The sequence below is a fragment of the Cynocephalus volans genome, chromosome 12 (assembly GCF_027409185.1).
Source record: "Cynocephalus volans isolate mCynVol1 chromosome 12, mCynVol1.pri, whole genome shotgun sequence".
NCBI classification, from domain to species: domain Eukaryota; kingdom Metazoa; phylum Chordata; class Mammalia; order Dermoptera; family Cynocephalidae; genus Cynocephalus; species Cynocephalus volans.
The window spans coordinates 76,582,119-76,598,738 of NC_084471.1; the positions used below are offsets into that span (position 1 = coordinate 76,582,119).

A 16,620-nucleotide genomic window follows, 5' to 3' on the forward strand; every position below is an offset into this window, starting at 1 on the left:
TCAGTTGTTCTCAGCCTTGCGTATCAAATCAGTTTGGTAACATTCAAAAAATTTGAGGCTGGCCCCACCCTTACAGCTTCTCATTTAAGTGGGCCGCCTCAGACATTCCTGTTTTAATTTGATTAGTGGTTAGGTTAAACATTTTTTAGACAGCTTTTATTGAATAATTGACATACAATAAACTGCATGATTAAAATGTACTACAATTTGATATGTTTTGACATATAATATACCTGTGAAACTATCACCACAACCAAGCTAGTGGATCTATCCATCATCCCCAAAAGTTTCTTCGTGCTTCTTTCAGTTCCTCCTGCCTGTGCCTCCCCCCTCCTATCTTTAGTCACTAGCAGCCACTGATCTGCTTTCTGTCACTGTAGATTAATTTTCATTTTCTAGAATTTTACATAAATAGAATCATGCAGTATATACTTTTTTTCCAGCTTTTTTCACTCAACATAATTATTTTTCGTCTATGTTGAGCGTCAGTAGTTCATTTCTTGTTGTTGCTGGGTAGTAGTCTATTACATGGATATACCACAATTTCCTTATCAATTCACCTATTGATGAACATGTGGGTTGTTTTCAGTTTTGGGCCATTACAAATAAAATTGCTATGAACATTCATGTACAAGTTTTTGTATGGTCATATATTTCCTTATCTGCGGGTACATATTTTGGAGGTGAATGGATCATATGGATCACATTTTTTTCTTATGTTTCAACATGAGGTTTTTTGTACATATATGTGTTTTTGAGGAAAGCTTTTTTGCACAGAAAAAATTATCCAGGGACTGCTTTCATTATTAAAATTAATGTTCAATTTATTACTTTCAATGTAAAAAATCCAGTTTTTTCTTAAATGTTTGTTATTTTTACAAATCCTACTCCATAAAATTTAGCAAAATTTAACTTTTGCTTTCTCAGCATAGGTATTTATTTTTTATTTTCGTGACCAGCACTCAGCCAGTGAGTGCACTGGCCATTCCTATAGAGGATCCGAACCCGCTGTGGGAGCGTCGCTGCGCTCCCAGCGCCGCACTCTCCCGAGTGCGCCATGGGCTCGGCCCTCAGCATTGGTATTTAAAACAAACAAACAAACAAAAAAACCCCTTATAACTCCAAGGTCAAAGGTTTGGTTCCCCGTACTGGCCAGCTGCCAAAAAAAAAGAAGTCATAGGTGAATTCCAATGTGGAGCCAGGGTTGAGAACCATTGTACAGATGATATTGAAAGCCAAGGACTGAATGAGGTCATCTAGAGTACCATTTCTTGAGCTTTAGCATGTATAAAAATTACCATAGTTCCTGAGAGTTTGCATTTCTAAAAGGCTCCCAGGTGTTGCTGCTCTTGGTTGGCAACCACACTTTTATAAGTAGCACTGGTCTGGAGGGTTAGTAGAAGAGGTATCTGAAGACCGAGTCCTGGGGCACTCAGTTTAGAAATTGGGAAGAGGAGAAGGAACCAGTCAGTGAGACTGAAAGATGTGGCAGGAGAAGATGAGAAGAGTGTATGTCCTAGAGGTTAAGTGAGACAAGTTTCTCAGGAAGGGAAGGGGTGATAAATGCAGGTAAATGCTGCTTGAAAAGGCTAAAATGAGGACTATGGTTGATCAGATATGGTACTTTTATCAGATATGGTAAAGTAGTTACCAGTAACCTTGGAAGCAATAATGTCAGTAGAATGCTAAGGATAAAAGCCTGGTTGATGTGAGCCCATGAGAGAGTGGGAGAAAGAAGTGTGAAGAGTGAGTATAAACAGTCACTTGAGGCCTGTAGTGGAACAGAAAACAGAGAAATAGGGCAGTGGCTAGAAAGAGATGTAGACTCAGGAAGGGGGTTTTTCTTTCTTTCTTTCGTTTTTTTAAAGTTAAGAACTATGCTGACAGGAATAACTCAGTAGAGAAGGAAATATTGTTGAAGCAGGAAAGAAAGGTCAGTTGCAGGAGTGGATCCAGTGGGCAGAGAGAGGGTTGGCTTAAATATGAATATGGATAGGGAAGTTAGAGTATATGGGTACAAGTGGGCGTCTGCGGACATTTTGATTGAATAGCTTCCATTTTCTCTGTGAAATAAGAATCAAGGGCACCCCTTGATAAAATGGCACACAGTAAAATAAGTTTCGTTTAGTGCTCTGTCTCCATACATAGAACAGTGATTGGAATATAGTGCTTAATAAATATGTATAAATAAATTAACATAAGAAAGAATAATCTTGGATTGAAGGGGAGACTGTGAGGAATCCAGTAGGTAGTGTAAAAGGCTGCTGTTGGGTTAGGCTAGAGTAGTGTTAATGGGAATGAAAGGAGGAACAGTTCCAATAATACGGAAGAAAAATTGAAAGGATCTGATGTTTATTGGTCTAAGAGGAAGGAAAAGTTTAGGGTACCCTATTTGTAGCTCTGAAGATTGTCTTTAGTCTTTCAAATTAAGTGAAAAACTAATACCAAACTATCATATCATTTAATGATTTGACAGGTTTTTCAGAGAATTGCTGATTACTCTAACCTAGTTTTTATAAAAATATAAGTAATCTATCTTGTCAGTGCTTACCAAGGACTATCTTAGTATTTGCCAAGGAATCAAGTCTTCTGTGCCACAACCTCCCAGGAGTTTAGGGAAAAATGTGTTCTGGTCTTCTGCAGAAGTATTCAATGTTGAAAATTAAATATATGTAGATCTTGGAGTAAAAACTTGTAAATACTCCAGCATAGATTCTTGAAATGATGAAGATATTATTCCTGGCATTCTATAAGATCCAAGAAAAGGATCAAGAGTAGTGTATCTAGTCTTGACTCTATCTTATTGGCTGTAAGAACTATGGGAAATCAGTTAGTTAATTTTATTTTTGAAATCAATTATGCAGGTAACATCTTTACCTATGTTAACGTATTAGAATATTACAGATAAGACCAAACAACTCCTGACCACTTTTATTGCCCTAGTGTTCTCACACACTTCCCTACAATTTTGAGCCAATACTGGGGGAAAGACAATATTCTTGTTGAATATGGGTAATAGTGATACTATTGGAATGTTGGAGCTACAGGACTAAATTTTAGGAAGAGGCAGGGTTAGAGATATGGTATATAGAAGTTTTCTACATAGGGAAGACAGATGAAACTCTTATAGTGGATGCATTCCCTGAAGCTGAATGTAAACTGGAAACTAACACAAATGTCAAGAATTCTTTGTTATCATGATATTCAAGATAAATGAGCATATTTTGAGAGAGGGGAAAGAATTATTTTCAAAAGGGAAAGATTGAAGATTCAGAAGAGAAGGGTTATTTCATTCATTCAGCAAACATTTATTAAATGCTCTCAGGTGCTGAGCTTGATATGAATGAAAAGATACAATTCTCCAGGAGCTTATAGGCATGCATACAATTATAGATAGTACAATGTGACTGACTTATTTATTGTCAGAAACACATAACATGAAAGTTTAGCATCTTAACTATTTTTAAGTGTATGACATATTTTATAACAGAAAGAACAGCACCTGTAAAGGCAGGAGACTGGGGAAAAGCATATTGTATTTGAGGAATGACTAAGTAGTTTAGTATGGCAATATTGTTGGGTTCATAGGAGAATTGTAGTAGAGCAATCTGGAAAGGTGTGTATGTCATACCAAGTAATATAGCAGATGGTTATTGGAAGTACTGAAGAATTTTGAGAAAGAGAGTGACATGATCAGACTTTTTTTTGCTGGATGATGTGGAGGTAATTTGGGTAGACAATAGGTCTTAGTTTTTGCAATTGGTGATAGAATAAGAGTAGTGGAAAATTCCCAGGTGTGTGTCCCCCAACCCCTGTGGCTGGCTGGTACAGGAATCTGAACCCTTGACCCTTTGATGTTATCAGCACCATTCTAACCAGCTGATCTAACCCGCCAGCCCTTAAAATTCCCAGGTTTCTCTCCTGGCCAAGAGGTTAGAAAATGGTCCTTTGAGGATAGCAAATTGTGGGGGCAAATTATAAATTTAAGTTATTGACAAGTAGAGTTTAAGTTGCCTATGCTTTATCCAGGCAGACGTATCTAGTAGGCAGATATAAATATTGACCAAAATTTAAGTAAGATGAGGGATATAGTAACATTAGGAGATATTTGCTTGTAGTTGGGTTTTGAAGCTGTGGACTTAAATGACATTTTCCTGTGAACTTGTTTGCATGAAAAGAGAAGAGGTTAAGGACAGAGCTGTGAAGTAACTCTAACATTTAAGGGGCTGCAAGAGGAAGTATACTGAGATTAGAGCAGCCAGCAGATATAAGAAGATTGAGAAAGGTGCTACTTACTGGAGAAGGTAGGACCATTTAGCTGTGGTATAAGAAAATGTTAAATAATGTCGTGATACACAGAGGTCAGATAAGATGAGGACTGATAGGTGTCCTTTGCTTTTGGCATAGTTGGTGACATTATTTTTTTTTTGGTAGGCAGGAAAGACAGGTTTGGGGAAAAAAAAGGTGAAGACATGGAGATGATTGAGAGTAGCTGGTGTTTTCAAAATAGAAAAGGAGAAAGGTAGGACAAGTAACTAGGACTAAAGAAAATGACAGTCCTCTCTTCAAAAAATTATGAGCTGTAAGGTTTCCATAAGTAGTGTTTCATGATGCAAGTACAAGATGAAGTGGGAGTAAAGATAAGCTCAGATCTATTAGAAATGTGTTTGAAATGAGGAATTAGTATTTACCAGATGGATATGTTCCGAGGATTAGGCCTGACAGTTGATGAGGAGTTACGTTAAAAAATTTGGTCGTTTCAGGTCTACATACCTTCAAAACCAAGTTATTATGGAATAAAAAATTAGGTGTACTGTATTTCAGAGTCTTAATAAAATTTTTAATAAAGTTGTTTCACTATTTCCTTATTTCTTCTGTAAATTATTCATAAAATGACTTAAAATATAAAAAATAAAAAAGGGCCCATGGTGATAACTATTTTTTGTGGTATACTGATGGTTTATTCATGAACAAAAGTTCTTTTCTCTCTATAACTCCCCTTCTGTTTTCTCTATTACAGCGCAGTTTTTTCTTTATTCTTAGTGCTTTTTGCACAATTTACTTTTATTTAATTAATTTACTTTTGTGTGTTTTCTATCTCATCCGCTTAGTAAAATCCATGAGGGCATGGACTATGTCTGTCTCATTCATGGTTAATCTCTAGCACCTTACCAATGCCTGACAAATGTAAGTGTGCAGTAAATTTGTCAAGCAGGTGGCTTCTTATAAAATCTTTTCTTGGTTAGATTTTTGGGCTATTGTCAGCAGTGTATCAATGGATTCACAGCAAGTTTGGATTTAGTTCACAGTTTTTTACTCACTAAGATTTATTCTGTTGCTTCAATTTACCATATATTTTAGTGTCATTAAGCAGATTACTTCTTTCTGAACTATGAGTAATGCTGTCTTTTTAAAGAATCAGTCATTGTTTTTATATGTTTGTTGGTGTGGGTGGAGGGCAGACATATGGTTAGAAATTGCATATATCAAGTCAACATGTACTGGCCTCCTATCCACATGGAAGGTTACACAGCTCCTAAAAATAAACAGTAGATATCCATTAACTGGCTGTTGAAATGTTCCTCTTTTTCTTATGTTACTATAAATTGACAGACCTGCCAAACTTTATACAATCTATTTGGGCTATATATGAAAGATACATAGGGGCTCCCAAATTTGTGAATACCACATTTCACAAGTTACAGACTATGTAAGTTGACATATGTGTGTAAGTTTTTGACAATAAAGCACAGTTGAGGTATGGCTATACAGCACTTACTTACTAACTATAGATGACCTTTTTCTGTAGAACTTATCACAGAACCTTTGGTGTCACTAAAAGGTATACTGTCAAACTATGAATGATAAATCCCTGAATATAAAAGGCATACTTTATAAATGATATTCTGCCCTTTATTTTCTGAGTTCACTATTTTCCACCTCTAAAATTCCCTACTATAAAAAATGACATTCCCAGATTTTTCTCATCAAGTAGAAAAGGGATCACAAACCTCCATAAGATCCCTGGAGATAGGGGGGCATTCTTTTTAATAGGGCATGGTGGGGTTGAGTCACTTCATGACATTGTAAAAAGATCATCATAAGCTATGTTCCTTTTACCTTCAGTGAAGGATCTTTAAAGCCGATTCACTTAAAGATTATGACTTTGCAATTCTAGGATTATTTAGTTGGTTCAACTTTAGGAGAAGAGAAACACAAAATATATTGCTAAATATTATAAGAATAATGCTTTAAGCATGATCAGTATCATCACAATTTAGCTTTGTCAAGTTGGACAGGTAAGATAGAATAATCTTTAAGTGGAAGTCAACCTTCATCACTAAAATAAGAATAAAGGAATGGAATAGTTGTATAGTACACATTTAGGAAAGGCTAGAATAAAAAGAGAAAGAGATATAACTACTCAAGAACAGAAAAAAACCCCCATTTTCTTAAGGAAGAAAAACATCACTATGGTTGATGATTTTAAAAATAGCAAAATAAACAACAAACATTAGAAGGTACAGATAACACGATTGCTTATCAAACCACTAGTCTCACATTTCCACTTGGCCCTAAGGCCAGCTTTGCTTATATTTTACAAAATCTGCAAACCTAGTATGTCTAGCCCTGAGTCTGTCCATCTCTCCTATTTAGAGTAGTCCAGTTCTTGGCTTCCTGCAACTGCTCTTCCAAGTTCCCCCATTTCTTTCAATATTACTCCTATTATTAGGGGCTCTTTATCCTTTTATGTTCAGGGTACACAGCAAGCTGCATTATTCTTTTGAAATGTCATCGATTCACTGCTTCTATTTCATTCCCCTGACTACACCATAGTAGAGATCCTTGTTACTATTACTTTATTTCTAGTTTGATGTGGTAGTTGTCTAGCTTGTCTTCTTTCAGTCTCTCCTCTGGCCAGTTCAACTAATTGCTCTTTCTGTGTTAGTTTTGCCTCCTAGGAGAGTGTATGATTATTGAGTATTTTATTCTTACTATTGAATATAGTGCTTAGAAGAATTCTAGATTCATACCTCACTTAAAAATTATTTTATGGTTTTATGAAGCAAATCATGCTCTATTAATATACTTTCACTTTCATATTGATGGGCCATTAAAAAGGGAAAGTTATTCTAGGGAAATTCTTGAGTGATAAAGTCTTTTAAGTATGAAAAACACTTGGTAGCAGTTATATTGTAAGATTTGTGAATTGGGGAATTAACATTTCCCCTTCCTACGTAAAAGTGAGAGTGAGATATTGAAGAACAATGCTTCATAGAAGATGGGTACCAACTTGGAGACTAATCCTCATAGGGGAGTGACTGGTCATGTTATAAAAATATTCTGTACCTAACTACAGCATAATAATTAAATTCTTGAAAATCTTCCTGGTAGGTACTGAGGTCATTAGTGAATCTAGAAAACCCTAGAAAAATATTCAGTTTTACTTAAAGGCAGCACTAAATAAGCTGTTGCTTTGCCTCACACGGATTTATCACCTCTCTTCCCCTGGGTGACGGAGATGCAAAGGATTACTCAAAGCCCGTCTCTTCTGAGCAGTGAGAGACCCCAAAGGGGTTAATCTCCCAGAACCCTCAAGAGGGAGGCATTCCTTCCTTGGGAGATTAACCATGAGCTGGCGTTCTTTCCCCACGTTTATTCTCCAGACCAGGAAGTTACAGGAAAAGAGCATAGGTGGGGTTATGGTAACAATAGAGGCTGGTAAGATCAGTGAAACAAGCAAATTACATTCCATAATGCAATTTGCAAAAGGTTAAGTTGATCCACCAACAAAAGCTTGTTCTTAGCAAATACTGTGTTTTCCTGCAGCAGTTTCCTCAGTATTTTGACATATCAATCAGTAGGTTAACCAAGGACATCTGTCCTTGAGCCAGCAACTTTGCCGTGTTTCAATTTTATATACACAACAGGGACTTTAGCCTGAGGAAAGTTTCCTGTCTTTTGCAAGGTTAACATTTCTATATGTAATTCCAAAAGGTTGGGCTAAACCTGAGATTACAGGGCTTTGGAAAATAGGCCCTGTGAAATACATTTGCTTTATAAATGTCAGTGTGCTCCATATAAACTGACTATAAATAAATTTTATACATCTTGTTAGTAATAACAGCTACTAAATAACTACAGTTTATTGATTGCTAGAAACTTCAGGATTTCTCTAGTTTCAAAAAAATGTAAATTTATTTTAATGCTTTTAGTTTTATTGTAATGTAATTTAATTCAATAACATTTTTATAAATTCAGTTTGCATTAAATTTTGAGGTGGAGGGAGTAAGAGTACAATGTGCAGTAAATGAAGTTGACAAAGTCCTAATGTTATGGAAGGAAGAGACTGAGAGATCCATAATACCTCGTGAGACAAAATTATGACCACTCCTCAGTTGCATTTTATGTATCTTGGAGTGACTCAATTTTAAGTGACTCACTGTTCATTAGCCACTAGCCTAAACAAATCTTTTCTCAATCTTGGGCTTTTGGCTTTCTTTCTCTTTCCATATTCCAACATAATTAAAAGAGAAATTAAATTCTTGTTGCTCTTGCTTTTTCCATTGCTTGTTTATTCCTGTATAGTGAGTGGTTGATCCTGTCCAATGAGTAAGCTTAGAGGCAGTACCATTTTTCTTTAAAAATATTTTTCTTCCACATTAAACCTTGATTTTTTCACTCATCATTCATCAGCAAATAATCATTGAGTACCTAGTACTTTTTCAGTACTGTGCTATGTACTAGTTATACAGTGGTGCATAAAGCTGATACCTCCCTTTCCTTGTGGTGCTTTTAGCCTGAAAGAACAAACAGACAATAAAATAAAAAATGCCGCTCCCTTCCTAACACTCCCTTACTTTCATTTTCTCCATAGCACTTGTCAACATCTAAGACTCCATGTTATTTTTTGTCTTTGTTTGATCCCATTGTCTTAGTGCTTTTGGGCTACTATAACAAAATACCATAGACTAGGTAGGGTAGCTTGTAAACAACAAATTTATTTCTCATAATTCTGAAGCCTGGGAAGTCCGAGATCAAGGGGCTGACAGATTCAGTGTCTGCTGAGGGGTTGCTTTCTGGTTCACAGATGCATCTTTTTGCTTTGTCCTCACATGGTGGAAGGGGAAGGGGGAGTCCTCTGGGGCCTCTTTTAGGGCACTAAAATCCCATTCCCTCATGACCTAATCAGCTCCTGAAGGCACCACCTCTAATACCATCACTTTGGTGATTAGTTTTCAACATGTGAATTTTGGGGGGACATAAACATTCAGACCTTAGCACCCACCCACAGAATACTAGCTAAATGAAGGCAAGGATTTTTGTATGTTTTGCTCAAGGAGTATTTCTTGGTTGAGAAGTGAGGAAGGTACATCTAATGAGTCACCAGGTCCCCTTGATTTTGCTTCTTAATTCTGTCTTTTTAAATTTTTATTTTTTAAATCTTTTTTGCTTATTTTTTTATTGAAACATAGTTGTACATATCTGTGGGCTTCATCCTGTCTTAATCCCACTGCTGCTTCCTTAGCATAAACATTTTTAAAAATTTATTTTATTTTATTTTTTTCTCCCTGATCTATTAAAGTAGCTTTCTAAAGTTTCCCTGCCTGTAGTAGCTTTCCCCTTCAGACTAAACCAGTAATCTGTAAAACTCAAGTTTGAATTTCTTCAGTGATCTCCCGTCATTTAAGGGTGAATCAGATTCCTTAGCTTTTTATTATTGGGTTCCTTCCTATTTGTCCAGCCTTGCTTATTTTCATTTTTCTTCCATTTCCTGTCCTCCCTTTTAAACTTTATGCTGCAGTAGTACCAATATTCACCAAATATGTTGCACTTCTTGAAACTTTTCAAAGTGTGGTCCCTGGACCAGAGACATCAGCATAACTTGGAAACTAGTTAAAAACATAAATTCTTGGGCTTCACCCCACGACTTACTGAATCAGAAACTCAGGGTGAGGGGGGAGGGTAGGGCTCAGCAAGCTAAACAAGCCTTCCCGGTGATCTGATGTACCTTGAATTTGAGAACCACTGCCTAATCTTTTTCTTTAAGTTCATTTCCTTAACAAGCTCAGCCATTAATTACCATTCTTTCAGTATCACTTTTATTTGTGTAACTCTTAATGTGCATTTCTAACCATGATTTATATATCAGTCCTATTTTTAAAACTGTGTATTGGACATCTGTCCTGGATATCCTTCCAGTACTTCAGACTATGTAGACTCTAAATAAAATTCATTATCCATCTCCTGAAATCTGCTTTACATACTGTTTTCTATTTCCTCCCAGCCTTGTAGCTTTGAATCATAGATTGTGCAATATTTTCTTATTATTTTCTATTTTGTCTTGCTGTAAAGGAACAACAGTAACAAAAATATTTTTTTTAAAGAAACCTCTGCTGACCAAAATAGGGTTGGGATTTTCCAGACGATAGAATTAGCATTGTTTGTAGACCATCTGTTAAGATGTATTTTTGTCTTGCTTTCCCTTACTGCTTTCCTGGCCTCCCTTTCCCCTCCTTACCCTTCTTTCTCTCTTAAGAACTTAGAGACTATTTCCTTTGAATCTTGACCTCAGTTGCCCAAGTTCTGTTATAAAGCTTGAGAGGTCCTTGACCCTGGACTAATAGGGTGACAGTTTGTTCTAGCACCAAAATTGAAGTCAGGCAACATTTCAGATATCCCTGTGCAGTTACCACAGTAGGTACTCACTAAACATCTTTTAGATGAATAAGTATGTAGGTAAATCTCAAAGGACTGGGCAGATATCCAAGGTCAAAAAAGCATAGTGAGATTTTGGCTAGAGATATAAGGAAATTTTGACACTCAATAAATATTTATTAAATGAATAGATAAAAAAAGATTTTAAAGGAAAGAGCTAATAGCCATTGTCACAGATGGTTAGATACTTCCTTCTCTGAAGGAGGAAGGATAAATTAAAATATTAGTGTAAACTTTCAATTTTAATTTTTAAAATTCATGTTTATATGTGTGCCTCCCTATGAGCGTTTAGTTTGATATTCATTTTTAATGATTTCTCATGTTGATTTATGTAACAATTATATTGTAATGGTTTGACCATATATCTTAGATTATACATTTTAACAGCTATTGTAGTTCTATTTTTGTTGAACAGGAAAGACATTAATAGTCATGCATTGCTTAACGGGGATATGTTTTGAGAAATGCATTGTTAGGTGATTTTGTTGTGCAAACATCATAGAGTGCACTTACACAAACTTAGATGGTATAGCCTACTAGACAGCTAGGATATATGGTACAGCCATTATAATTTTATGGGACCACCGATGTATATGCGGTCTGTCATTGACTGGAACATTATTATGTGGCGCATGACTGTGTATCTTTTAAATTGTATATCTGAATTACCTTAAATATGAACAAGTCTTATACTTGAAAAATCACCATGTTATATATCTATTCTTATAAGATATTCTCTCATAAAGAACATATATTCTTAAATTTTAATTTAAAAAAACCTTTCTTTTTAACATGCACACAGGAAGCCTCGACCTGTCTCCCAGTTGGTTGCACAGCAGGTTACTCAGCAGTTTGTGCCCCCTACACAGTCAAAGAAAGAGAAAAAAGATAAAGTAGAAAAAGAAAAAAGTGAAAAGGAAACAACTAGCAAAAAGAACAGTCATAAGAAAACCAGGTAAATTTGAAGAGTGTTTTATGACATTTTTGAAATAATAAAATTAACCATTTAATATTCTTTTTTTAACATTGATATACGCATATACACAAAGTGGAAATAAAAGATTCCATCTCCTCTATTATAAAGTATCATGAAAGTTTTTTCCAGGTTCAAAGATCCACAAATATAAGCTTAAATGTGAGGATGCTTTTTTTCTTTTTTGCTAGATTAAAAGACATTTGTGTCTCTTCTCTTTTTTCCACAAATATGAACTATCTATTTGAAAGCCAGGAGTGGTGGTCAAAATGCTGGGCTTTAACCAGTCAGAATGGTCATCGGTCCAGTCAGAACAGTCATGATTACCCTCATTATCAGTGTGTATTAGTAGAGTATTAGCTTTGCATATATCTCAACCTTAGCTTTTGTCAACTTGCTCTGTGGTGCAAATATTTCATTGTTGTCCCAAAACATCTATTTTAATAAAATGAAGTTGTCTGCAAAATTATGATAGAGCTATACAAGCACAATTAAGAGACCACTACTTTCAGGCTGTCACAGTTTTTTGTCATGTTGAAGAAGGTTCACGAATGATTGGTTTGATTAATATTAATGATTTAAAACATTTAATGATATTTTTGTGGCTGGTCACACATCAATTACTTTAAATACAAATGTATTCATTTTGTTACTTTTACCTAATTTATTATTTATTATGTTCTCAGAAATTTGGTAGAGGGAAAAGCTAGTTTAAAATTTCATCATTTTTTGTGTTCAGGCCAAGATTGAAAAATGTGGATCGGAGTAGTGCTCAGCATTTGGAAGTTACCGTTGGAGATCTGACAGTCATTATTACAGACTTTAAGGAGAAAACAAAGTCACCACCTGCATCTAGTGCTGCTTCTGCAGATCAACACAGTCAGAGCGGCTCTAGCTCTGATAACACAGAGAGGGGAATGTCTCGGTCATCTTCACCCAGAGGAGAAGCCTCATCACTGAATGGAGAATCTCATTAAAGTTTATTTTCTCCAATTTCTTAGTCACTTCTGTCCTACCATACAAATACACAGATTATTCCAAGAAGTACCACATTTTCATGACAAACACATTCATGCACAATACGTAATTTGAGTTTTACATAAAATAGGAATTTGTTAGAATTTGTTAGATTTTATTGCAATCTATGCCTACCAAACATTTCTGGACTTTACATTTTGGTCTCTGCAGTTTAAGTGCCATGAAATTGTGGTTGAATTATTCATTATGCAGTGTTATTGGTAAGTCTATTTTCACTTTTAGTTTAGTGAATTCTAACACATAATTCTTGAATTCTGTACTATTGGCATGTAATGAGTTTAAATTTTTTATAACATAGTGCAAGCTGCCTAAATATGTATTAATTGAGAATTGTGAAACAAATAGTTATATGTATACAATTCAGAGATCAACCTAATCAACTATTGCTGCAACAGGATTTTCTTAATGGTTATCCTCTTAAATACACCTGCTGGTACTTGGTGTGGTTAAATAGGAAAATTGTTATTAAATAAAGAATTTGTATGAGCTTTTGCCCATGTTTTTGACACATTTTACTAAATTATTGTTCCTGAATTATGTTTCTGGTTTTATCCATTTTTCTTTTTTATTTTTTTTGTTTGTCTGTTTGCTTATTTTTCAAAAACATTCATTTATTGTAATGTTTACTACCAGACTAGTAAACAATAAAACATTGATTATTTAGCTTTATAATTCAGGTTTAGTGTTATTGTCATTGAACACTGGTATTTTCTGTATTATATAAAACATTAAAATTCAAATAATTATAAGCATTTGGCAAAAACATAAGAGAAAAGAAATTTGCCATATTTTAAAAGCTGCAGTTTTGGAAAAGCTTTAATTTAATGATAGTTTTATCACTGTTTCCTTGTCCCAAACTTATCCAGGGTCATAGAAGTATGAATCTAATTAATACAGAAATGGGAACTATTGCACAGAACTGGGAAATAACTAATCTTAAATTGGCTTAATTGGCCTCATTAAATATAACAATTCTTATGAAAATCATAGTACTCTATTTTCAGACGCAACTGCCAGCTTATGCATTTATCAATATCCCGAAATAGAAAAAGTACTTACAGCTCCATTCACTATTATGTAAAATAACCAATAAAATATTTTTATGACTACAGATTTTGCATTTTTGTTTACAACTGTGATAGAGTGTTTTATGTTGTATTTAAAAATCCAACCTTGAAACCACACAGTACTTCTTAAATTCTCCTCGGGTCTCCTGCTTTCTCTTTAACCATTTGCTTAATATATATATCCACCTGTAGGAGATTTATGAAATGTAAATGAACTTAAAAACATAACTTGGATACAAAATATCACATTAAAGACACCATAACATTCGAAGAAAAAATTAAACTGTAGGTCCTGACAATTGTGATATTTGGTGGTTTCCCGTCGTAATGTACTTTTCTGTTTAATTGCAGTACTTTTTAGAGGCACAATGGTACTGTCTTTTTTGTAAGATGCTAGTTGTGAAATACAGTTAATTGCATACAGTAAAAGTCTGTGATTAAAACATTTATATACCTCATTCTTTAGTGTTGTTAAATGAAAAATTAAAATTTATGTTTATTATAAGATACTTTCAGTGGAATACCAACTGACTGGTTAAGTTATGTTCTTTTATAACATGAAACTTTTTTGTGTTATTCTGTTTTTCACATGTTTCAAATGTTTTTTTTTTTTTTTTTTTTTTTTTTTCAAATGTTTTATATATTCATTTTTGGGGATAGTAAAAATTAAAAATAATTGTAATAAGGAGAATATTCTAATTTTTAAGTCAAAACTATGCTTTAAAGGCATTGCATCTTATGATGATTAAATACTTTCAGGATGTATTTTAAATGGACTGCAATAGAGAAAAATCTAACTGAAGTTGGGATTTTACCTGAAAGGGGCATACTCATCTTTCTGTATAGGTGGGGAGAAAGTATAGCATGGAGATTAAGAGCTAAGTGGCCTCTGGTGTTTGAATCCCTGTTGTAGAACTTAAGTGAGCTTGATTAAATTATACAAGCTCATTTCAAATCTATAAAACAGGGATAATGATGATCATATCTAATCCATAGGGTTATTGGGAGGATTAAATGCCAATCCACATAAAATTCTTAACAATTACCTGACCATACTGATTGCTCAGTAAATGTGAGCCTTTACTATCTTTATAGGTAAATTCCCATTACAAAATTACAGAAATGTTTTTTTGTAACAAAAAATTATTTCCATGCCCATTTGGATGAACTGAAGGAATGTTCTACAGGTTACACTGCAGTGTAACATCAGATGTTTGCTCAAGTCCCCAGAAGACCATAATTAAAGAACCTGGTGGTATGCACTATGAGACTGGAGAAGTGAACTAAGTTGACTAGTTTGAAATTTTTCATTCCTTAATCACAGTTATCTTCACCTGCCTTCATTTTACCCTACCTCAAATACACTTCCATACCAGGAAAACAGACCCAAATTCCACAAGTCCTTACATCTAATGTTAAAATATGCAAAGTGATTCAGAGCCTGGGCTTAGACTATGTTTTTAGCTCTGTTTCATGAATTTACAACGTGATTTTAGCAGTGGGTTCTTTTAACTAACTTCCGTACAAAGAGGATTTGGATGTTTTTCAGAGTTTATTATCTTACTTTGATATAAGTAAGAGTGAAGATATATTGAGGCACACAAGAATACATATTCTTAAAACCTTTTGTATTGCACAATAGAAACAGTTGACTTAATAACTTATTTTTATTAAATGTTTTCCTAAAATTATAGCGATACTAAACGAAGTGAAAACGTTCAAAAAGGAAGAAAAACCTCAGCTTTTCTAAGTTGATAGCATATTTGTTAACTTTCTTTTAGATAAAAATCTTTGTTGCCTAAAAATGTAGTTTCTGCATATTATATGCGTTAGTAGGAAATACTCTAGAGGTTTTAGTTTCCACTGAGGCCCTATTTTACTTTCTTGGTCTGTACCTTCTCTCTTTTCCAGAGTCTTTTATGGACCTGGTGTAGGAACTAGGCTATTTAGCAAACCATTGATGGAAATTTCTCCACTGTACTTTAAAAAAGTGAAAACAGAAAAGTGAGTGTGTGTGTAAGGAAGGGCTATTTAGTAAGCTATTGATAGAACTTTCAGCACTATTTTGAAAATCAAGTGGAAACGGAAGAGTGTGTGTGTAAGGAGAAGATAACAGTAAAATAATGCATTGACTTCTTAGTACTCACCCCTCTCATTCAGTTGTCTGAAGCAGCGAATGTAGAAAAATTGAAGTGCAGAAAAGTCATCAGTAACAAAAATAGCTGAGTGTAATCAAAGGACAAGGTTATAGAATACAGGATGTGACTGATCATTTTTTGAAAGAAGGAAAAGAATACCCTCACTGGCTATTGAGGGTGATGAAGAAAAGCCCCACTAATATCAAAGGCAAGGAAAAATAGGAATGGAAGAAAGTAAAGGAAGAGGAAAGGAAAAAAGACAGCAAATACAGTGGCAGAAATTAGAAAAAGGGCTCTGGGATGCAATCTAGATAATAGAGGAGAATCACTAGGAAGAGAGAACAAATAGTATTTATAGCATGTCAGTCTTTGAGGACATTTAAAAAACATGCTGTACTAAATCATTTTCACAATGACTCAGTCATTAAAGTTTACCTTGTGTTTAGTAAACTGTTTACTAGGGCAGCAATATGTGATGATTAAAAATCATCAAAACTAAAAAGCTGTCATAGAGAAGTTTTACCTTGAATTATATACTTTTTTGAACAGATATCCACACTATCCCAGATCATTTAAATGTGTTTAAATGTGGTTAGCCAGTGTAGCTATTCTTGCCCTTATGAAATGGGCCAATTCTGGAGCACATGAAATGCCATAAGACCAGATACTTCAGTGGAAAAAATCA

General features: G+C 34.6%; 1 protein-coding gene across 3 annotated transcripts in view; it reads left to right on the forward strand.

Moving 5' to 3' along the window:
* YAF2 (YY1 associated factor 2) overlaps positions 1 to 13,294 on the forward strand; it is a 70,914-nt gene extending 57,620 nt beyond the window's left edge. For 2 of the 3 annotated variants that reach the window (XM_063075774.1, XM_063075773.1), the window contains 2 exons: positions 11,522 to 11,674; positions 12,432 to 13,294. In XM_063075774.1, the coding sequence (XP_062931844.1) occupies positions 11,522 to 11,674; positions 12,432 to 12,669 (391 nt within the window). In that variant the 3' untranslated portion in view covers positions 12,670 to 13,294. Of the gene's footprint in view, positions 1 to 11,521; positions 11,675 to 12,431 lie in introns of those variants that run through there. The other variant, XR_010021366.1, reaches the window with a different exon arrangement.
* Positions 13,295 to 16,620: the final 3,326 nt, after the last annotated feature.